At 49.6% G+C, this 22,677-nt stretch overlaps 1 protein-coding gene across 1 annotated transcript in view; it reads right to left on the bottom strand.

Moving 5' to 3' along the window:
- Nucleotides 1-1,745: 1,745 nt before the first annotated feature.
- Nucleotides 1,746-22,677, bottom strand: part of FAM117A (family with sequence similarity 117 member A) — a 41,722-nt gene continuing 20,790 nt past the window's right edge. The window contains exons 2-8 of the mRNA XM_074343024.1: nucleotides 18,885-19,054; nucleotides 10,664-10,759; nucleotides 8,887-8,997; nucleotides 8,316-8,450; nucleotides 7,028-7,229; nucleotides 5,744-5,894; nucleotides 1,746-2,967 (exon numbers count right to left, since the gene is read on the bottom strand). Coding sequence (XP_074199125.1) covers nucleotides 2,667-2,967; nucleotides 5,744-5,894; nucleotides 7,028-7,229; nucleotides 8,316-8,450; nucleotides 8,887-8,997; nucleotides 10,664-10,759; nucleotides 18,885-19,054 — 1,166 coding nt within the window. The 3' untranslated portion in view covers nucleotides 1,746-2,666. The remainder of the gene's footprint in view (nucleotides 2,968-5,743; nucleotides 5,895-7,027; nucleotides 7,230-8,315; nucleotides 8,451-8,886; nucleotides 8,998-10,663; nucleotides 10,760-18,884; nucleotides 19,055-22,677) is intronic.

The raw sequence follows: 22,677 nt of genomic DNA, 5'->3' as shown, positions 1-22,677 counted from the left end.
GGATAATTAATAATAGCCATCTTGTCGCCTCTTGACTCTTCTGAGGATCAGATAAGCTGAGGTTTGTGAAAGTGTTTTGTAAACTGTAAATTGTGCCGTGCAAGTTTAAGGTGTTTATTAGTCATTACTCTTTCTCAGCTCTGATCTTATTTCCTCACATCCTGGAGGTGGAAATGGAAGCTTGCCGAATTGTCTTTTCTGCAGGGTCTTACAGCTCACCAACAATGGAGCAAACCCTCCGGCATTAATGAGCTCCTTGTTGGACTCCTCCCTGATCCAAGTGTTGGGCTTCCACTTGCTGACGCTAAAAACAGGGCCAGACTGACCCCAGGGCTTTCCACTACCACTCACGCCCTACCTTAATCCTTGGACTCTGGGCAGCTATCTGGGTAGAGGCTCCTTCTCCCCTTCTAGCAGCCTGCCCCTTTGGCACAGCCTCAGGCAAGGGAAGGAAACTCGGGGCAGCACCACACCCATCGCTCTGGGCCTGACTCACTAAGACTTTGGGGGTAGGCCAAACATCTTTCAGGGGAGGGGTAAGAAGTAGAAGATAGGGTCTGGCCTCAAACCCCTATCTTCTTTGTATTAGTTAGGGAGGGGGACCCCCACACATCTGCTCCCTTGCCCAGTGGCTTACTCTACTGTATTAGCCCAAGATTCCAGGGCACCGAGCTGGGTTTCCAGTCCCAGCTCTGCCTCTTTACCCGCTGAGACTTCAAACAATTCACTTGACCTCTGAGTCAAGTTTCCTCATCTGAAATGAATGGAAATAGAATAACAAGCAGGAGGGCACTGTAGTTAGAAGCATGGGCACTGGATTCAAATGATCTCGTTCCCAATCCGAGCTCCCCAACTTTGTATCTGTTTTTTTGGTAGTTATTCCATATTTTTCTTTCACTCATTAGTACAGTGGGATTTATCACATTGGGTTGTTGTGATATTTGTGTTATTTTATATAAAGCATTTTACAGTGTATCTGGTGCTTACCTAACCAATGAATGGCTGTTGGGAGAGCCTGGTTTAGGAGTTTGAGATTTTATGAGATACAGTTGTAGTTATTATGACTGCCCTTGGGGTAGTCCACTATTCACCCGTACAATGGTGATAACTCCTCTTTTGTGAAAATGCTTTGTAAATTGCAAAGTACCATCAGAATGTTGGGATGGCTATTCTCATTTACCCAAAAACCTAAGAGCTCTTAACTGGTGTGGCACTGTAAAGCTGAGAGGATACAAAAGGACAGGAAGTTTCTTCTCCCCTCTGTGTTGTGGCTACTAATATGCAAGGAATACTCAAAAGGAGCTAAAGCTTCCTTAAAACTGTGCCAAGAGATTCAACCTGAATGCCATTCCCTAGTCTTATTTCCCCTTGCTGGTTGGTGCAAGGAGCACCCACAATGTCAAACTGTCTCCCCTTGGTCACCCTCATTTCCCCACTGAAAACTACTCTCCCTAGGGCGCTTTTCCAGACTCACCTAAGAATGGATGACTTCCCCACCAACTGCTTCACCCCACCTGCACCACACTCTTCACTCTGGACAGCATTTCTCTGGATCCTGTTTATATGCCCATGTAAAGAATACAAGCCTGGTGGTGGCCTGAGGACAGAGCCTCTGTATCCACCCACATCCACCTTAGGTGTTAAGTATAGGCTCCTCTTGAAGACAAGGATGAAGTGACTAATGTGAGCCCTTCAATCTCTAGCTTGGGCCCTCCCTCCACAAAATATGTAACAGAACCTGAAGCTGCTGGGAATACTTATTTATTTGGCCTATTAACACCAAGATCTGCCAAAAAAACAACTTCTAAACACAGGATAATAAAACTTGAACATTAACATTCTTCTTCAGTTTTGTGTAAGCTCTGCAGTACGGAAAATATACAAACTTCAAACAGCTGCAAAAATAGTGTCTTTGGGAGAAAATAGAGTTTCTACACTGATACAAGAAAAATAGGCATTTTTCTAATCCAACCCAGTCCTGGGGCAAGTGGAGGGTGAGAAGCTGCCATTTGTCACCTGGAGGAATGGCAGCTCTCCCTCTCCCCCACTACCCACCTGGGGCTGGGCAGCCTGGGTTGCTGCTTAAGACAATCTTAGGGTGAAAGCGAGATGAGAATGCCACTTGGGAAAACGCTTGGTTCCCCCTCTGCCAGCAGCTGGATTGGTCAAGTGTTATGGCCCTTCAGGGCTGCTTTGGTCAGCTCCTCCAGTGAGAGGGAGGCACGGGGACTGGGGCTGAGAGGGTTGGGGGTCTCTTCTTCTGTGAATGCGGAGGAGAGGGAAGGCAATCTGCGGTGTCCCCTCTCCTTCAATCACGGCCAGCTTGCTCCATGATAAACCCAAGGGCCCTGTACCCAGTCCTCTGGATTCACACCCAGGGGTGGGGGACCCCAGACCTTCCGGGTAAGTTTTCCACCAAGTGAGGGAGGTGGCAAGAACACAGGGGTGGCTTGTGAGCTGCCCAGCTGCTAGTGGAGAAGGCGGGTCCCCTCACATTTGGAGGGGCCAGTGTCCATGAGAAAGAGGACCCAGGGCTTTGACACAATAAATGAAAGTGCTCGAAGGCCGAGAGGGAAGGGCTCCTTCATCCCCCACCTCAGGGGAGCTAGGGAGGGGCCTGCCACCAAGGCACTGGTCTCCGTGGTGAAGTGGTGGGGGTGGGGCCCTCAGACCACCAGGGAGCTCTGGAAAAGCACGGGCTCTTCTGACGGCGGGGTGCGCTGCCAGGGCTCGAATGGCAGTGAGGAGGCCTTGGAGGCCTCTGGGTCCTTCCGAGGCGGCGGCCTGGGGCTGGCCGGGGGGAGCGGGGACCCCGGACTTGAGGGGCAGTTACGGAAGATGAAGCCCATGCTGGGGAAGAGGGGCTTCATCAAGCTGACGGGGCAGAAGGCCGAGCCGGTCGGGTTGAAATGGACTTTGTTCTTGTCAGGACAGGAAGTCAGGAAGGCCCGGTCAGGACCTGGGGACCTGGAGGATGGAGAGAGAAACAGAGACATACACATGTGCACACGCACATACACACAGAGAGAAACAGCTAGTGAGGAGGAACGAGAGGTGTCACCGCGTCAGGGGGGCAGGGCAGCTGGGTCTCTGTTCAAACAAGCTGATCGCTTGACCAAAAACTGACAGGCTGCTGAGCAACAACCAGTGTTTAGGCCCCTCAGCTCTCCATGTTTCAGAAATATGGCTAAACAACAGGAAATCTACTTTCGCTAGAAACAGGAGGAATTAAAGCTAGACAGGAAGAAGAACTTCCTGACGTGATTCTAGAAGAGGAGACTGAGAGATCTTTTAATTTGAGAGATTTTATCAGTGAACAGTGTTTGCGGGGTAGACCACCTGCCTGACAGCAGAGATCCAGGCAAAAGTGACTTTCTTAGACGTTGCATAGCTTAAAGCAGGGAGTCTCAGCCTTAGCACCACTGGCATTTTGGGCTCGATAATTCTTGGTTATCTCACAGGGGCTATCCCGTCCAACGTAGGATGTTTAACAGCATCCCTGACCCCCACCCACTGTACGCCAGTAGCACAAACCCTCTCAAGTTGCGAAAACCAAAGATGTCTTCTGACATTGCCAAATGTCCCTTGGGGGGAAACTGTCCCCCAATGAAATCTACTGGCCTCAAGAATCTAATTCTTGAGCAGATTTGAAAGGTGTGATTTTCAAAACCCTTGGTGAGAGGAAAGGACAGCAGCTAGACCTTATCAGGAGATCTGGGTGCTAACTCACAATGTGGTCTTGGCCTGACCTGCCTCACCTTTAATGTGGAAAGAATCCCTGCCTTTCCAATCATGTAGGGAAAATGGAAGGATTAAAGGAGGTCAGGTCAGAGTGTTCTAGAGTAAGGAATCCTTGTGATAAAAAAAAGGAAGAAGACTGTCTGGCTGTGCTTTGGGGTGAAACGGTCCTGAGAAGCTGCTGCTTGTGAGGATTGCGGGTGAGAAGACACACGTGCAGGAAGACGGTCAGATGTACGTAGAGAAGAATGCTCTTTGTGTACAGCTTGATAAATCGATTGCATTTTAATTGTAGAATTCTAATCATTCCAAACCCAGGAAGAAGCGCGAGGCATGCAGAGGAGGGCTGAGCCTGGCACAGCATGAGACGTAGAAGAGGGGGAGGAAGGTGAGGGCCCATGTGTGGGTGTACTTGGTAGCCTGGGTCCCAGAGGGCTCCGCAGTGGCAAGGTGGCCCCTGACTGAGAAGGGCTTGAAAGCATCCGCCTTTAGGAAGGGGTGGGGAATGGCCAGAAGAGGGAGCACTCTCAGTGTGTGCATGCACGTGTGGGGAAGGTGACCCTGAGGAGACCAAGTAACGCTCGAAGGACATGAGGGCAACCAGCATGACCCTGAATGGCTTGATTCCCTCCCTGGCATATCCAGGCTCTCTTCCAGGATTGGCAGCCAGTAAGGGGAAAATGTGGCAGAAGAACCACTTAGCACGTGAACTTCTCAGGAGGAAAGTTCGTACAATGAAGAGACCCCAAGGAGCTGAGAATTCCTACCCTAGGATATCTCAGAAAGTAACTGATGGCTCAGCACCTCTCTTAAAGGGTTAACATAGGGGCAGGAAGCTAGATGAGATGACTTGAAACCTCTTCTGGCCTGATGAGTCTACAAAAGAATCAAGACAAGCAACAGCCTAATTTCAAGCAATTCCAGGTTGTAATTACTCAACCATAATGTGGACTAGGGATGGTACAAGAGCCCAGAGTCTGCTTAAGGTACCAGATCTGGCCTCTTCCCTCCACACCACCCAGAGGACCAAGGGTTCCTGGAGAGTTGCCAGGCAACACTGATGGGAGCAACACCCTAGCGCCCATGGTTTTCTCCTAAGTCCCTCTCTGGGCTATGGATGTACCTCCTGCTACTACCATGGGTTGTCCTCTCCCTTACCTGAGACACAGGTGGAGCCAGCAAGGCCCCAAACCCTGTCCAACTAGAACCCCACTCACACTCCGTAACTAAACCTTCTGACTGCCACCAAAACCACAGCTTCCACTGTGAATCTGCCCCAACGAATAAGAAGTTAGTGGGGGGAACCCAATGTGCTCTATTCTCAGCTCCTGCTCAGGGGACTGTGGGGCACTTGGAAAGTTTTGGCTCTTAATTCTCCCTGCTAATGGGAGGCAACTGTAGTAAAGAAATCAACTTCACAATGACTTCTGAATTGTCCAGACTGGTTTGGGAATATTCCATAGTCCCTACTTGCAAGTACTGGAAATTTCTGTCTGGGAGTTCATGACATTTGAACCACTACAGCTGCAGGGTGAGGAGATCTGTCTCAGAAGCAGTGAGAAAGCTGTTCAGGCTCCCCCGGCCACTCCGGTGGGCATGAGACCCTCCTAAGCTCTGCCTGAAGAGAATCACTGGTATGTTCTCTCTCTCTGATTATGGTCTAGCAAATTCTCACACCTTCCCTGGGGTTGGAAAAAATAGAAGAAACAAAGGGTTTAGGTTTCAGATCTCTTTCCTTTCCAGCTGCTGCTGCGTTTGTGGCTGGCATGTGGGCAGAGAGCAGGTTTCTATGGAGATAATGATAAGCAGAGATTTAGGTGCTCAGAGGAGGTAATGTCAACAAGTTTGATCATGGAAAGACTGCAATACCGATAATCTACAGGTGACAACATCTCCAGGAAGAGAGAGTCCAAGACTGCGGAGGGGCCCATTGGATGGGACGACACAGGGCTCAGCCCGCATCCCTATCCCTCTGTCGCATGCCCCGTCCGTCTGAGGTACTCACGTGGCCTCTTCAAACACACGCACTCTCTCACAGCCTTCTGGGGGCTCCCGTTTGAAGACATAGCTGTGATTGGGCCGAGGGGAGGCGGCAAAGGCAAGGACTGGAGATGGACTGCCATCTTCAAGGAAAGTTGGGTGGCCTGGAGAGGAAGCTGCAAACAGAGCAAGGCTGAGTCCAGCGGAGCTGAAGGAAGGTCTCTGCCTTGCCCAGCTCAGGCCTTTGTGTAAAGGGGTGAGACCGGGGGACGCGATGTGCTGGGCAGCGGTTAAGCTAATCTGGGTTGTTTGTCTGCACTTTACCTGAAGACATCTTTGAGGTAGCTTTCAAAAATACAGATCTTGTCATTCAGGATAAAAAATACAGTTGAACTGATGGAAAAAATCAATCTTCCCAGTTTCAATCGTAGTTTAAGATTGAAACTCCTAGTCTCAGAGTTAAAGGAATCCTAACGTCTGTGTCTCTGCCTCCTTCCAACAGGCACCGCCCTGCCTGCCAACATACCACAGCTTCTTCCTTTCCACAGCCTTGAAAGTCTATCCCTTCTTCCAGGAAGAGCTCTTGTACTGACTCAGAGAAGCAATCTTTACTCAGCCCCACTTGTGGGATAAAATTCCTCTCGCTTTCCACACAGTGAATGTACTTTGCCTAGGCTGCAAATATTGACTTTATCTGTTATTTATCTCACATTTACTCTTTATTATTCTAAGCTCTGTTTACCTCTGTATTGTTAGATCATGCCCTTGACCAGCCTACCTCGTGGGGTTGCCATGGGGATCAAGTTAGGTGACACAGGCAACAGTGCATTAGAATCTAAGGATCATTATTACTGGGAGAAGGGACTGTCTATTCCAGGGCACAGTCAAAAGTGAAGGTTTGGAGTCAGAAAGTTTGGGTTTTGATCTGGGTCAGACTGTGACCCTGGGCAAGGGACCACATTCTTTTATTGATAGATATAATCCCCTTGAAATGTACTGCTGGTAATGGGGACAGTGGACCCCTGAACAGGTACATGGGCTCCACACTATGGCATGCTAAACCACAGCCAAAGAATGGGATGGGAGGGATTGCTTCTCTGTATTATGGCGAGGATTAAATAAAACTCTAAGTGCAGAAACTCTATAAATTATAAATCAGAATCTATATCAAGGACTAGAATAATGTATAGAATAAAGATGACTCATAAAGATATTCTAGTTGGTTAGTAAGTAAAAATGCCCAGCCAGAAACTGATGCGAGGTAGAGAAGGGCCCGGAGACGGCCCTGTGCCTCAGTCTCCCAGCTTACCTTTGTCGGTGGGGATGGATGCCAGTTCCTCAGCTGTGCCCCGCTGCTCCTCATGGCTGGTCTGGCCAGAAGGCTGGGGGGATGCCAGGGGCATGGAGGGAGAGCTGGCAAGGTTTCCAGGCTCCAGGAGGAGGAGGGGGTGATCACAGCTGCTGCTCTGGGGGGGAGCTGGGGCGCGGTGCCCGTCTGGGATCTCAAGGATCTGCCGGGGAAGAATGTGGGTCTCAGCTCTCAAGCCTGTCTCTTCAGGCCGGCAGGGCTGTGGTGACCCTCAGGGTCCTCTATTCACAACACACAGTGACAGCAGGACACCATTTCCTCACGTCACTGATTTCCCCCACGACCCTCAATCTTGGAGACACCTCCTCCTGTTTCTCCTGGAGCACTTCGTTCTTTTGACTTTATGACATATTAATTTTATGGTTTCATCAATGTGTCACCCCCACCAGGCTCTAGGCCCCACAAGTGCAGGGACCTCCTGTGTGTCAGGCTTTGGGAACACAAAGGTGAGTGACACATAGGGGCATGAGAGGGGGCAAACCACCAGGACACTGCAGCGGCTACAGGCTCCTGCAGGATGGGCATGCAGACTCTTATTCTGTATTAAACACACCCCTCTCCTTTTTAACATTCAGTGGTACTTGTATCCACAGCTCACCAACCTGTGTGCGCATGTAAAATCCTACATATACACATATCAAAAATCAACTAGCAAGTAAATCATAAACTGAGGAGTGTGTCCATTAGAATTATATTAATACTGCCCAAATGGCATTCCCCGATTGTCCTGTGTCAGTACGGCAATGTGCCTGAGACTGCAGAAAGGGGAACGAATAATTCCGCCTGAGAGTGGGGTCGGGGAGAAGGCCGCACACAGGCAACTGGGCGTGAAGGGTGAACGAGTGTCACCAGGTAGAGATGGGAAAGGAAGTGGTGACACAGGCTCAGCTGGGTGACAGTGACAGTGACAAGTACACTGGGACGGCTGAGCTGGTGCTCTGGCTGAAGCGTGATGCCAGTCCCTTCCTCCCAGCTGGAGCCCTCCTCTCTGCAGGCCTCTGCATCTTCTCACCACCGCAAAGCCTTCCCCAACTAGGCCCCCATCTCTGCTGTTCTTGTGGTTCAGTCCGTTTGAAGTTGTGTTCCTCCCACAGGGTGCTGGTCGCATGCTGCTCTGTTGATGTCTGCACAGCCCATGAGCCCCCAGGCAGCCAGAGTCCCACCTCCCTGTGTCCAGACTCAGCAGGATGCTGCCGGTCCATGCATGCAGGGTGCAGCCCCCACTCACCCGCAGCAGCTCCTCTTCACCCTGCTCCTTCACAAACACCTCCTCCAGCTCTTGGTTGAGCCCTTCCAGGCTCCGGTGCAGGCAGGGGCTAAGTCGCAGGACAGGGGACCCTGAGGGGAAGCTGGGCGGGGATGCCTGAAGAGGAGGCAAATGAAGCCATCACTGAACCCCCCAAGTTCCCCTACAGTTACCAGTTCTGACGGGGTCAGGAGGAAGTAGGTGGGTAGCAGTCACGTCTACCCAGCAGAACCACGTGAGTAAAGGAGAATTTGGGGACAGTTACCGATTGCAATAGGTCCGTTCATGGGGTTTTCTCCATATGGTAGACCTTTGAGAGGCCTACAGTGTGCTTTTAGAGTCTGCACCACTGCCTGAATTATACAGAGGGTGGGGATGGAGGAGAGAGAACTTCAGAACAGCAAGGAGCCCTTCCCAATGTCACTCAGCAAGTCCAAGTTTGCACTAAAACTTCACCTGGAACCACGTGGCCACTGGGCATGCAGTGTGGTAGGGCTCAGAGGACACGCCCTGGAGGATGACAAAGGGGAGAAGGCTGGGGGAGAAAACGTACCCTCAGTGCTCCCCGCACAGCATGGTCCCCTTGCACTGGGGAGCCCCGCTCCTTCTCTTTCCCACTGCGGTTCAGCTTTGTCCTCTGCAGCTGCTGCTTCAACTTGGTAATCTGGTGGCCAGGAGAGGGGAAGAGGACAGGTGGGTGAAGCAAAGGAAGGACACTGGGTCTCCTCTCCCAGGCGTAGCCAGAAGCCCATACATAAAAGGAAGATGTAGGGGAGGGAATAACTTAGTGGTAGAGAGCATGCTTAGCATGCACAAGGTCCTGGGTTCAATCCCCAGCACCTTCATTAAATAAAATAAAAGAAAATAATAAATTAAATAAATAAATAAATAAATAAATAAATAAATAAATAAATAAATAAATAAATAAATAAACCTAATTATCTCCCCACAAAAAACAAAACAAATTTTAAAAATGAGAAATAAAAGTTAGATGGAAGTTCATCTTCCACCTCAAAATGCCTCAGTGGTGTTCAAAACTGTGATGACAGGTTCATCAGGCAAGCTGGATACCATATTAGCTAGATGATTTGATTTTTTTTGGAATCACCATGTAGTCCACAGATGGCTCAGGTTCCAAAAAATTAAAAATACGCAACACTGAAATCATTTCTGTCTTTCACAGATTCCAAAGGCATGGACTACTCCTCTATTAATAGAAATGGGAAATGATGTGTTTGAGTTCACTCCTCAAAACACATTCACAGCTATCTCAAAGGCCCTGGGACCAGGAAGGATGGAAGGATTTCCCCCCATTTTAAAGTAGACGGCAGTGGGCAGGGAGCAGCCTCTCGAGAAGGAACATCAGATTTGGTCCCAACTTCACATCCTGAAACAATTAGGGATTATCATCAACAATTGTGAATGTTCTCCCTGTCACATTTGGAATTCTGGACCTACATGCCCTTAGTGTAAATAACTTGCTCACTCTGATCATCACAAATTTTAAACACTTTGTATGTACCACTAGCATTAACTATTTCACATTCTCTCTCTGTTCTTGCAACCAAGAGGGCAGGAGCTACTCCCCTGTAAAGGGTAACTCCCAGAGAGCTGGCCCTCCCCTGGGCTGCCACACAGCATGCCAGGCAAAGAAGGGTTGGGAGCCCTGGAATCCAGTCTATGGCTTTCTCTACTCACCCCCAACCACTGGAGCCCTCGTGAGAGGGAGGGAGGGCTGGGAAAAAAGTGTTTGGGAACACATCACTATTTTCTTTTCTTTTAAAAATAAGGTTGGATGCGGGGGGAGGGTATAGCTCAGTGGTAGAATACGTGCTGAGCGTGCACGAGGTCCTGGGTTCAATCCCCAGTACTTCCATTTAAAGAAAAATTTTTTAAATAAATAAATTAACCTACTTACCCCACCACCACCACCCAAAAAAATAAGACTGGATGAATACTTAAGTAGTAAGTGAGGTTGGGGGCTTCCAATTCCCAGAAACTCACTCTCTGTCCTTCTCCAGTCTCTGAACCGCTTATCTGGATCCAACCTCAAAGTGACATGAGAACAATGGCCGCTCCCACCCTGTGCTTGGCTGCTGGAGGGCACCAGCAGTCGCTAGTTGAACCCTGCCTGCAGGAGGGTCTGGGCTCCTAAGGACAGAGCACCAGGAGGCTGGGAGGCAGCTACGAAGGTGCCATGTCATTAGGAAGAGGCTAGATCGAGGCGGGTAGACTGGAGATATGAGTCCACTTTGGAGTAGACGCATCCATGGTGCTGGGGGCAGACAAGAGGCAGCTACCCTGGCCAGTGAGTCAAAGGGGGCAGTTACCTCTTTTCGGTGGTCTGTGCTGCCCCAGGACGCTGAGCGCTTGTGTGTACCGGAGCTGGCCCGCTCGCCTTCAAGCTCTTGCCAGGACAGGGGGGTCTGCAGAGAGAGAAACCCCGTGAGACAGAGAAGCTTCTCGGGAAGGCCGTGGGGAAGCAGACGCACCATTTCCTGAACAGAGGTGGCGGCTCTCTGATGTCTTCTCTCACCTGCTCATCAACTGCCCGGACCCTGCCAGCATCCTTTATTCTTTCAGGCTTCTCTACCTGCACTGCCTCCGTCCTAATCCACACCCTCCAGGGAACTTTCCCTGATGAGCCAATCAGGCCGACCTGTTCTTTCCTCTCTTCCGACTTTCACACACGGATTGCAGCCCCAGCTATTCCAAGTGCTTCTCCCCAGTAGTGAGGATTAGTAGTGTCATTGTCCCTCCCTATACCAACTGGCTCCAAAAGAACACAGGCTCAGGGAACCAGCTGCATCCTCGATTCTCTCCTCATCTAAATGCCCAGCACAGGCCCAGGTTCCTGGGAGCCTAACAAAAGCAAGTTACCAGACGGGACTCCCTTCGGGAATCATTAACTGATAAAACAGGAAAAAGCTCCACAGAGATCCCCGCTCTCCATCCTGCCCCACAGCAGGAGGCTTCTGTGTGGGGCAGTGTCTCAAGCTTGTTCCACCATTTTCCTCTGTATGTAAGTGTGGGGGCCTCCTGAAGTCCCCCTGAATATAGAGAGGGGACATTTTCAGAAAGGAGGGAGCCAGAATTCTAAACTCAGCCTTGACTCCTGACCCCTCTTGGCTTTATCGCAGCTCTTTCTCCTGGGCCCTGCTCTGACCCCTTGTGAGAATAAGCCTCTCGGTCAGCCAACCTCCCTCCCTTGCTGCACAGAAGACAAACGATCCAAGATGGAGGCAGGGGGAGTTGTAGACCCACTTCCTGAGCCCCCACTGGACGGAGGAAGCTGTTGGCTCTAGGCATGAGGCAGAGGAGGACAAGATTCCGCTCCCCCAACAACCTTCCCTACTTCCATTCCAAGGGAGGGGCCCAAGGGGGAAGGCTCCAGTGGAACCAGTTCCCCTCTAACTTCCCTGCACAAGCTGCCAAAACCATGAGGGCCTGGGAACCATCTCCTCCAACAAATCTGCTGACCTCCCCCGAGAGGTTGTTGCAAACAGAAAAGGGGGAGGAGAGGAGGGAAAAAGCCCAACAACTCACCACCCAACAGCTGTTAAGAAGAGTGTGGTGGGGGCAGTCCAAGTGGGGCTGTGGGAGCAGGCTGCCCTGTGTGACAGCTGCTGTGCAGAGAGGCTACGGGGGCCGAGCCTCCCTGCCTCTTCCTTCTCCCAGCTGCCCACCCATCAGGACCTTCTACTGGGCTGTGCAACCAGCCAGGGTGAGACAATGGCCTCTTCCCTAGGGCCAGCACCCCAAGGGAGACCCTCCAGTGATGTGTCCCCTACTATTCTTTCTTTAGGAAAAAGGCGGACAACACATCCTCAGGCCCCCACCTCAAAGCCCTCGAGGTGGAGCTGGCTCTAACAGTCCTTGGAACCACGCAGTTGGTCTACTTCCTAATGTCCACATCTCTCTAAACCAGGGTGTTGGCAGACCGAGCCTTCGAGAAGGCTGCTGCAGCTACTGAAGAGAGAGGAGAAAGTTTACCTCTCCCATCGCTCCCCCAGCCCAGCAGATGCACAAACGCTCCTCTCCTCCCAGGGCTCCAAAGCCAAACCTGTAGATTTCTAGGGTCTGCTCATCAAAGCTCTGAGTCCCACACAAGCTTGTTGTCCCTGGAAAGGTGGCAGAGGCTGCAGAGGAGGGATGATAAAGGCGAAGGTCTTGATGCCCGCTTCCCCTCCTCTGGAAAGACCCCACACTCACAGGTGGCTAGGGGGAAGTAGCCACATTCAAGCTGCCACCGCTTCAACTGACATCTCTTGCAAACTCTTCAACTGCCTTCTTTCTTCTGAGATATGTGAGGGAGCAGAAGGAGAAATGGAGGCTAGCGCTGGAGGTTAGAAGGATGTGACAGTTTATGGCAGCGAGAATCATCTCCTCTCTCAGGCCAACTTACCTCACCTCAGTCTGCTCGGTGGCACCTCCTAGCAGCTACTGCCTACTCTGTAAACTGTGCTACTAAGGCCGTGCCTCAACACCTGGCCCTGGCCACAGACATCACCATTTTTCCCCCCATCCCCTGGGCTCTCCATCCTTGGCTCTCAGTCTTACAGGTAAATCTAGCGCCCTCTCCTTTTTCTTTCCTTATCCCTTGGCCTCAAAGCCTGGTCTCCTCATCCAAGATGGCTTGCCCCACCAGCTTTTCCCACCCTTCCCATCAGGGAGCCCTTCCTAACCAGTCCACCTCTGGCAGCCTGCTGCTTCACTCTGCATCTCTGTTCAGAGGGATTCAGGATATATATATATCATTTATGCGCTCAGCAGAGAGTTACTGAGTGCAAGCTAGGTGTCAGGCACTGTTCAGGTGGCGGGGACACAGTAGTGCATAAAAATGGCAAAAATCTTCATCCCCTTTGGAGTTTACATTCTAATGGAGACACAGTTTAAAGAGTGGTAAGCACTAAGAGAAAAATACAGCCATAAAGGGGAACAGGAATGCTGGACCAGGGAACATGATTTTGAATGTCAGGGAAGTCCTCAGAGAAAAGGTAACTTCTGATAAAAACACAAAGGTGATGAAGAGTGAGCCATGGTGATACTGGAAATAAGAGTGACCCAGATGGAAGGAATAGCAAGTGCAAAGGCCCTGAGGCAGGAGCAAGTCTGGTGTGTCTGAGGATAAGGAGGCCAGTGCTGCTGGGCCAGAGTGAGCAAGAGGCAGAGTAGTAGGAGCAGAGCTCAGTAGGTGTGATAGATTGAAAATGGCCCCCTAAAGAAATCAGGTCCTAGTCCCTGGACCCTGTCAATGTTACCTTATGTGGTAAAGTTTTTGCAGATGAGATTAAGTTAAGGATCTTGAGATGGGAAGATTATCCTGGATTATCCTGATAGACCCTAAATGTCATTACAAGTGTCCTTATGAGAGAGGGACAGATTAGACACTCACAGAAGATAAGGCTGTGTGACCACAGAGGCGGAGATTGGGGTGATGTGGCCACAAGCCAAGGAATGCTGGCAGCCACGAGAAGCTGGAAGCTGTAAGGAATGGGTCTCCCAGAGAGCCTCCAGAGAGATGACAGCCCTGCCAACACCTTGATCTTGGCCCAGTGAAATGGAATTCAGACTTCTGGCCTCCAGAACTATGACAGAAAAAATTTCTGTTGTTTTAAGCCACTAAGTTTGAGGTAATTTGTTGTATCAGCCTCAGGAACCTAATACAGTAGGTTATCCTGTGTCTGCACCTGTTTCCATGCTGGCCTTGAGCATCCTTCAGGCAGGCACGTGCACATGTGTGGGCTCTAGCCCCTCCAGCTGAACTGGGAGCATCAAGGGTGGGGACCATGCACTGCCCCTTACTTCCAGTGCCCCTGGGTAGCAGGTCCCTCCTCCTGGAGGTCTGGACCAAGGTCTACTTGGAGCACAGAAAAGTTACAGCTAAGAAAGGCCACTCTTCAAAGAGTGATTCTTCATGGCATAACAGAGGTCAAGCCATGCCACATGACAGCACCGTAAGTAGTCGTTCCAGAAGGTCCCCTGGAAGCAGGATAAAGCTTGAGCTCTGTGGGCCAGTCATGTTTGTCAAAGGGACCCACATACTGGAACAGATTTATTTTAACACCCTGGACCAGGGGGAGTAGCTGAGGGAGAAGCAGGGCTACTTACTAGCCATGAGTGGTGTCGGCCAACTAAGCAGATGATGCTGGGATTATACAAAACTGGATGTAGGTTAGACCAAGGAAGCTTTGCCTGGGATTCTGAAATCCCAGAGCAACATGTGGGATAACTGGGTGGGGGCAGAGGACTGCTTTCCAAAGAGCAGCCTGATAGAAGAAGGCAGGGGTGAGATAGAGCCAAAACCCCTCCAAACTGGAACCTGCTTCTCTGCCCCACTCCCTCCACCCAACTATGTTTCTATCCGGATTCTGAGGTGGGAAGAGTCCTGGTCCATGCTGTCTCCAGTGACCTTGGCTGGGCCCTGGGAACATAACCCAGTGTACCTACACAGACATGCAGAGCAGCATGGTGCCTGGCCTAGTGCAGATGGCCAATAACTACGTGTTGAACTGAAATTCATCAGGGAATCAGCCCCTTGGGACCCAGCCAGACAAAGAGGCAGGAAAGGCTCTGAGGGTGGTCTGCCGGCCAGCGCCGAGGACTCTGGCTGCAGGTGGCCAAGGCCACCATCTCTGGCCCTACGGTGACTGTGCAACCCTCAGATTTCCCATCACGGACCCATTTTTAAATAGTCTGTGCTGTTGTCAAACCATATACTGAACAACTAGCCCTGCTCACCCATTTGGAAAATAGGCACTGAGCCCAGGCCCCCATGCCTACAAAGAAAGGTGGGCAGACTGAGTCGTGTGTCATCACCAAATGTGGAGACACTGGACTGGGAAAAGGAGGAGGATGGTGTACAGGCAGGGAAAGTCACAGAAAGGGAAATCTTCCCAAAAAAACCATGCCACCTCTGCCTCTGGCCTTCAGGGTACTCCCTAAGGTTTGTCAAGAATTTAAACTAATTTTTTTTCTGAAGAGTAAGCTAGCAAAAGACAGTCAATCATAAAAGCATCCCCACCTCACCTGGGGCACATAGAGGACCCGGGGTAGAGATGAGCAGATTGGGGGCCCAGGCAGAGCCAGTACACAGGGTCCCATCTGTCTGCAGGATGAGAACATGAGCGGGGGATCTTGGCTCCAACAGTCATTCCAGATGTGGTGAGACCACTTCCTCCCTCCAGCAGAGTGCGAGAAGACTCCCAGCAAGAAGGGGGGTGGGGGTGACCGCACCCTTGTGTGTGCTGCCATCACCCGCCCTGGCCCAGGCCCAGGCCCAGCACCAGGAGGGGCCAGCCCAAAGCACTTGATGGCCAGCTGACTGACTAGCTGACCTTGGGGGAAGGCAGTCCAGAGAAGGTAAAGCACATTCCGACTGACCCATACAGTCCTGACAAAGTCCTCCGACCCACAAAGAAACCCCTAGATGATGCAGACTCCACGCAAGAGCCCTCCTGGTCCTCCCTGACCGACCCCTTGGCATCCAGCTCCCGCTGCACCCACACCCTTCCTCACCTCCACCCAGCTGACCCCTGGGAGACCTGGTCATCCCTCTCCCATTGTGCATCCTGGCTCAGAACACGCAGCAGCTCCAAGGAACCCCTTCCCCAGTTACCACATTCACACACACCCCCCTCAGAAAAACCTATTTCCCAAGTAAGATCCATCCACCTCTCTTCCTCACCTGCCTCAAATATTTGGGTGAGCCAGCTCTCCACGTCAGACTGCTTCAGTTGCCTAGGAAATACCTGTGCTCTCCTCTGTGCCCACCTAAGAGCTTGAGACACAGCTAAGCCCAGGGAGGGAATACTGGGACTGCTGGCAACCTGCTATATTTAAGAATGTAGAGCTTCAACCTCCATCTTCTGCCTTGTGAGAAGTCTTAAGGAGGCAGCATGCCTGGCTGTCTGAAAGGCAGATGTTCTGACATGAACTTGCCAGGCTCTGGCTGGCTCTACAGGGTTCGGAGAGGGGAGCTGAGCTGCTCAGCCTACATCATAACTCTGGTGGCCATCCTCAGTGCAAGTCCTGTCCCCAGGAGTGCCAGGGCTGATGAGGCCCCCAGACACACTCTGGTGCTGGCTTGGGGTGGGGGTTGGGGGCTGGGGGCACAATTAAGAGAGTGGGAGTGAGGGCCTGCCAGATGTGGTGGACAGACTGACTACACTGGTGTGGCTAGAAGAGAAAGCGCAAAAGGGAAGGTAGGGATGAGAACAGCTCCCTCAAGCTCAAAGGAATTAGGGAAAGGTGCCGGCATCATCTATTTTTAGCAACTTAAAAGCTTTCAAGGACTCTGGTAGATCCCACCTCCCTACCTTCCCTCTAACCTTCTCCACACTTCTTGGTATCTCCCCAGTAAAACCTCTCCCTCATCTCCAGTCCTTTCTGGGTGATGTGGCCATGCTCAGTAGGGAAGGAGCACCAATTACTTAGGGAAATGTCAGGAGAGCCTCAGGTCCTCCTGGCGTAATCCCAGTGCTGAAGAAGGTTGCTTGTGCCCGGCCAGGGTGCTCAAGCAGGAATTTGAATGAAGCCCAAAACCTAGAAGCAGAAAATTCCCAGGAGGCCAGGAATGAAAGATGGGCAGGGTACATACTTGGGTTTGGATGCCTACGTTGATCAGAATGCTCCCACCTCCTGACTGCGGCCACAATATTGACAGGTTGCTAAGAGTTCCTCGAGGGCTGGAGCCCATCCCAGGGAAAAGAGGAAAGCTGCACAGCTCGGCCTTGCCAGACCCACAGAGGCGCATCGCTGACCTCTGTCTTGCTGTGGCAAGAAGCCCAGACTTGTTATATAAAAGATCTGGCCTGCAGCTGGAGCCTGAGCAAAAACACACAGCCTAGAGCCCGTGCCTCTAAATCCGGCCAGGGAACATCTGAGGCCAACTCTGCCTTGAGTTGACAAAGAATGCTATCTGAGGAGTGGGATGGAGGCTTCCTAGAAGGCTGGGAGCAGGAAATGACAGAGACGGGGCTAGGTGGGCTGCATGGAAGCCAGCTGTCTGACAAAGGAGGGTGCAATCATGAGCTTACACACTCAAAGCAACCTCAAGTCCTACTCCTCCAGGAAGCCCTCTGTGACTAGATACATTATTTGAACTAAATATTCCTTTCCAAAGAGAAAGGGGTATGTGCTCCAGGCCTGGGAGGGAGAAACATAACCTATCCTACTTGCCCTTTGCAGAGGATACAGGGAACAACAGTGTCCATGGCTCCCAGGAAGCAGGCCTACTCTGCTCCCTGGACTCTGCTCTCCCTTCACCATCTGCTCATAGATCTAGAGTGCTGTCAGCTTTAACTGCAGCAAACTCCTGCTGGTCCAAGGTGGTGTATTCTTCTGAGAATTCCCCTCCTGGAAACTGGGCCGGACGTTTGGCCCCATCTTATCCCTTGGCTCTCCGCTTGCTGGCCTTCACAGAACTGGCATCCAGACTCACCAAGGCCAAATCTTGTTCTCATTTCCTGGTTCTTCACTCCAACATGCCAAGAACAGTACTGGGCACTCAAACATTCACTAATAACATTCGAAAAGGGATCTCATTTTTAAAATAAATAAAAGAAAGGGACCGATGCGATGTGCTCAGCACAGGAAGGTGGGGGAAGTGAGCGCACAAAACCCATTCCTATTTGGCCGGCCCCCTCCCATCAGGCGGGGCGGGCTTGCTCCAGCGGCGTGCAAAGGAAGAGTGCAGGGCCCAGCATCCTCCAGGATGCAGGCCTGCCTCTGAGCCCGTGTTCTCCCCACCCTGTTTCCTCTTTCCTGAGAACAACTCATTTGTTCTGAGGTTGAACAGGAACGGGTTTAAACTACATCAAAAGGGAGAAGATTTGACTCTTAAAAACTTAACTGCTACTAATGTTGAAGTCCTGAATCAGAGTAAGAAATATCTTTGTATAATTTCACATAGGAGATGACTTCTTGCTCAGGCTAGCACTACCTCATTCCAAAACTGACCAATGGCCTGGATGATCTGCGGAGATTCTGTGCAACTTTAGGATTCTTAATGAAAAGACTGCTGTGAAGAAAAATACTGAAAGAGGGAGCCTGGGCACCAGGGGGCTCAGACGGGTTCACTGAAATCCCTGACTGGGCTGCTGACCAGGGATCAATGCTCCATTATCTAGAACCTTCCACTCTATTGCTCCAGTGGGCTCTATCCTGACTCAACACACTTTCTGGCCACCTCTTCCAGTTGTCTGGGGCAATACAAACTCCACTGAATGTTGGCCCATTTAATTTTAGCAAGGTAAATCTCATTTTTAAAACCTAGAATAAATTCTAAAGTCAACTCTTGCTTACCCACACATATTACTTGAAGGCAAACTGACAAACCCAGGTGGAATGCAAACTCATTTTCAGGGAAGTTTACAAAGAGAACCAAGCTGGTAAACGTGAGATGATGAAAAGTTACATGGTGAGTATGGACAGCCAAAACCCGGAAAAGTCATGTCCATGACTGCGAGTTGGTGAGTAGACCAAAGGCCTCCTCAGCCAGCCCACTGCCCCAGCCTTACCCCTGATCCCATTAGCGGAGAGCTTCATTACCTGGGTGGCCTTGTCATTGGTACAGCAGGTGAAGGTCCCATCAGCATCTCGTGGCCACTGGCCCAGAAGGTAGGAGCTGAGGATGGTGTCCAGGGAGAATGTACGTCGGACCTGGGGTGGCTGAGGCCTACACACTGGCTTTTCTGGGGCCACGGAACATGGGACGCTGGCTGGAAGAGAGCACAGCCCGCACACCTGGACATCAGCACAGAGGAAGGAGATGTGGTAACCAACCTTCTCTCGTAGAAGTCTTGCCGGACTGCCACGTCTTCACTTCTATCTACCTCTCTCCTAAAAGAATCGGAAGCAGCCCATGAAAGCACATACACTCTGATGAAAGCTTCCGTGACTTAACCAGCTGGTCTTTGTCACGGGAAACAATTTACACCATTTTACTTTGGACAAGAGTGACTTTACACGTCCTCTTTGTCTTGTTCCTAATGGATGACCAACTGTGAACTCCTAGGTCTCTGAATTAAGTTTCCTGAGACTAGGACTGTTTCCCATCATTAAAGAGGTCACTTGAAGTGGACAAAAACCAACTTTTCCTCCATCTTTTATCTCTTGCCCTTCTTCCTCTGTCCAGCAGAACACAAATTCACTGCACTGCATAAATTCAACCCAACTAACTGAAGGACTCTTTAAACTTCCTCCAAGACAGGTTAACTTTAGGGAACCAAGGTGACTGAGACAGAAAGAATGATGGAACTAATTTCAGCTATTCAAGATGGAGGAAAACACCCAAGTCTTTGGTTCTGTCTCTGACAAAAATAAAGCAATTATAAATCCACTCATTTTGTCTTTATTTTGGTTAAAGCTTTCTGGGAGAAGGTAAAAGTTGAAACCCCTGATAAAATGTAAGGGTTCTGGAATCATCTGTAAGTTTCAATCGTCTGCGTTGACCATGTTTTCCACGGCCACGTTCAAAACACTCTACTATCTTAAGCTCTATAAGGCTTGTTCCTTTAAACACAGCAAAACGCCTTCACATCTGTACTAATCTCTTGATAATTCATGGTGCATTAAGCACAGCAAAAGGAACTGAGGACGGTAGATATAAATAAACTTGAAGAGCTTTATATTAAAAAGACACTAACAGGTTGGCAGTTCCTCAAAAAGTTAAATATAGAATGACCATACAATCCAGCAATTCCGCTTCTAGGTATATGTACAAAAGAAGTGAAAGGAGGGTCTCGAAAAGGGATTATTCGTACACCCACGTTCACAGCAGCACTATTCACAATAGCCAAGAGGTAGAAACAATCCAAGTGTTCATCGATAGATGAATGAAACGGATAAAGAAAATGTGGTCTATACATACAATGGAGTATTAGTCCCAAAAAGGAATGAAATTCTGATACATGCTACAACATGGATGAAACTTCAAAACATTATGTGAAATAAAACTGACACAAAAGAACAAATATTGTATGATTCCACTTACATGAAGTACCTGGAATAGCCAAATTCATAGGGACAAGAAGTAGAGCAGAGGTTACTAGGAGCTTAGGGGGAGAAGGGAATGGGGAGTTACTATTTAATGGACACAGACTTTCCTCTTGGGATGAGGAAAATGTTCTGGAAATGGATGGTGGTGATGGCTACAAAGCATCGTGACAATATACTTAATGCCACTGAATCATAAACTTAAAATGGTTAAATGGTCAGTTTTACGTTATGTGTATTTACCATGATTAACAAAAAAGAAACGCCAACAATATGGACTTACATTCTCCAAATTCATTTAAATTTTTACACACAATTTTGACATAATTGTAATCAACATGAAATGTACATGATGTTCTGCTTTGTTCTACCCATTTCCAAGTGTCAACAATCTACATGTGTCATTTTTACAGACTACATAATATTCCACCAGGTTGATACACAGGAGTTTGCTTATCCACTCCCATATTATTGGACATTTGAGAGGTTCTCCCCTCACAGTTTGGTATCATAAATTTTACTGCATGGACAACTTTTAGTCTTGGTTTTTATCTAGTTCCTAACATATCTGTAAGTCATTTCCCTCAGCCATCACATAATATGTGCTCACATAATACAAATTAAAAATGACATAATTACAAAAGTAGTAAGTGTGAATTGTGGAAAAGTCAAGAAATACAAAAACAACAGCAAAAAGAAACTTTAAATCTCAACACCCAGAGATAATCATCGGTAATACTGCGAGATATCCTGGTGGGCCTCGTCTTCTGCGTGTGTGCATGTGTATGCTTTAAAATTTAAAAAGTGGGATCATACGGTACATACCATTTTGCAATGAGTTTTCACCTTATATCATAAACACCTTTCCAAATCAATATATGTTGACCTACAATACATCCTTTTAAATCTTAACACCCTTAAAACTCTTCAAAGGCTCTCTTTCAAAGATGGTACTCAAAGGCCTCATGTTCTGGTCCCACTTAACCTTTCCTTTACACTTCGCTCCTCTTCAAGATCTCTTTGTCCTGGACAAACTACACTACGCATCATTTCCCACCCTCCTCTCAGGCCTTCCCCCTTCTGAGGTTTTGCACACGTGCCTAGGGCTGAACTCTGATCCACCCATCAGGGCCGGCCTAACCATCTCCACCTCCACAGAGCCTCCTGGATCCCCTGGAGAGTATCTCAGGACTTTCTGATTTTCCCCAGACTTTGTACTCTTTTAGTACTTCCCAGCCTTTCTCTCAGATTACAAGCATTTGTAACTCCCAGATAACAAACAGCCTGTAGCCAAGGGCTGTGTCTAATTTATCTCTGTACCCCACAGCGCATAGAGCATAGCGCTGGAGCTGTGCAGGCACCTAAGTACTTGCATAAAATCAAAAACCTGTGACTACAAGGTGAGCCTGCTCTAATTAAACCTGGTTTATAAGTTTGTCTGCCCCGCACATCCATGCTCACCTGGCTCCCTGTGGGTAAAGCCTCCTGAGTGGCCGGTCCCTTTTCCTCTCTCTGAGGCCCAGCAAGGCCCAACCTCCTTGCTGCCCTCCTTGCACCTGTCACCCAGTAAGCAGTGACAGGCATGCTGGGTTCAAGCTCCAACTTCATATCGCCCTACACTGGCATTTCAACCACTCACTGTCCTGCCCTGGGTTTAAGATCAAAAGGTGGCAATCCAGATATTTCTGGGAACTTCTGACCCATGCGGCAGCCTGGCCAAATGCCAAAATGCTGTCCTGTGTTTCTCCCAAACTGTCTCTAAGAGCCCACCATTGAGGCAGGGGCCCCGGAAAGCAAGTGTACAAGATTCCATGACAGAGGAGATAACAGGCAGATGGGAAGCAGATGAGTAAGAGACTGGCGTAAAGACCAGAATACCATTATCTTCATTCTAGGGACATGGAGACAAAGCCACTGAACAGGACAGGTAAGACTGGAACCCAGCACAATTCGCCTCCTGGCCCTGTTTTGTCCCTCATCAGAGGTCCTGGAAGAACATAAAAGTAAGCAAACTCCGACTGACATGAGACACAGATGAGAACTTAATTTAAGGGGGAATTGCAGTGAGAAATGTATCCTGGGTTTCTATTACCAGATAGTGGCTCTTAGCTGCTTCATCGCTGTCGAAAGGAAGAGGGCTGTGACTCGGGCTGAGAAAGAAGTGGCAGGGAGAAAGATTTCTCAGAGCCACCTCTTTCAGCTCCTCGGCAGAAATTGCTGCAAAAATCTTTAGATATTTTTCCATCCTGAGACCCTATGTACTCTCTTCAGTTTACATAATACTTTCAAGTTCTGCCCCCTCCCTACAAAGTCCTTGTGTGTGTATACTCCTTTGCTCTCCTGATAG

This window comes from Camelus bactrianus, chromosome 16, assembly GCF_048773025.1.
Source record: "Camelus bactrianus isolate YW-2024 breed Bactrian camel chromosome 16, ASM4877302v1, whole genome shotgun sequence".
In the NCBI taxonomy this organism is placed as follows: domain Eukaryota; kingdom Metazoa; phylum Chordata; class Mammalia; order Artiodactyla; family Camelidae; genus Camelus; species Camelus bactrianus.
This window is presented reverse-complemented; position numbering and strand designations above follow the sequence as displayed.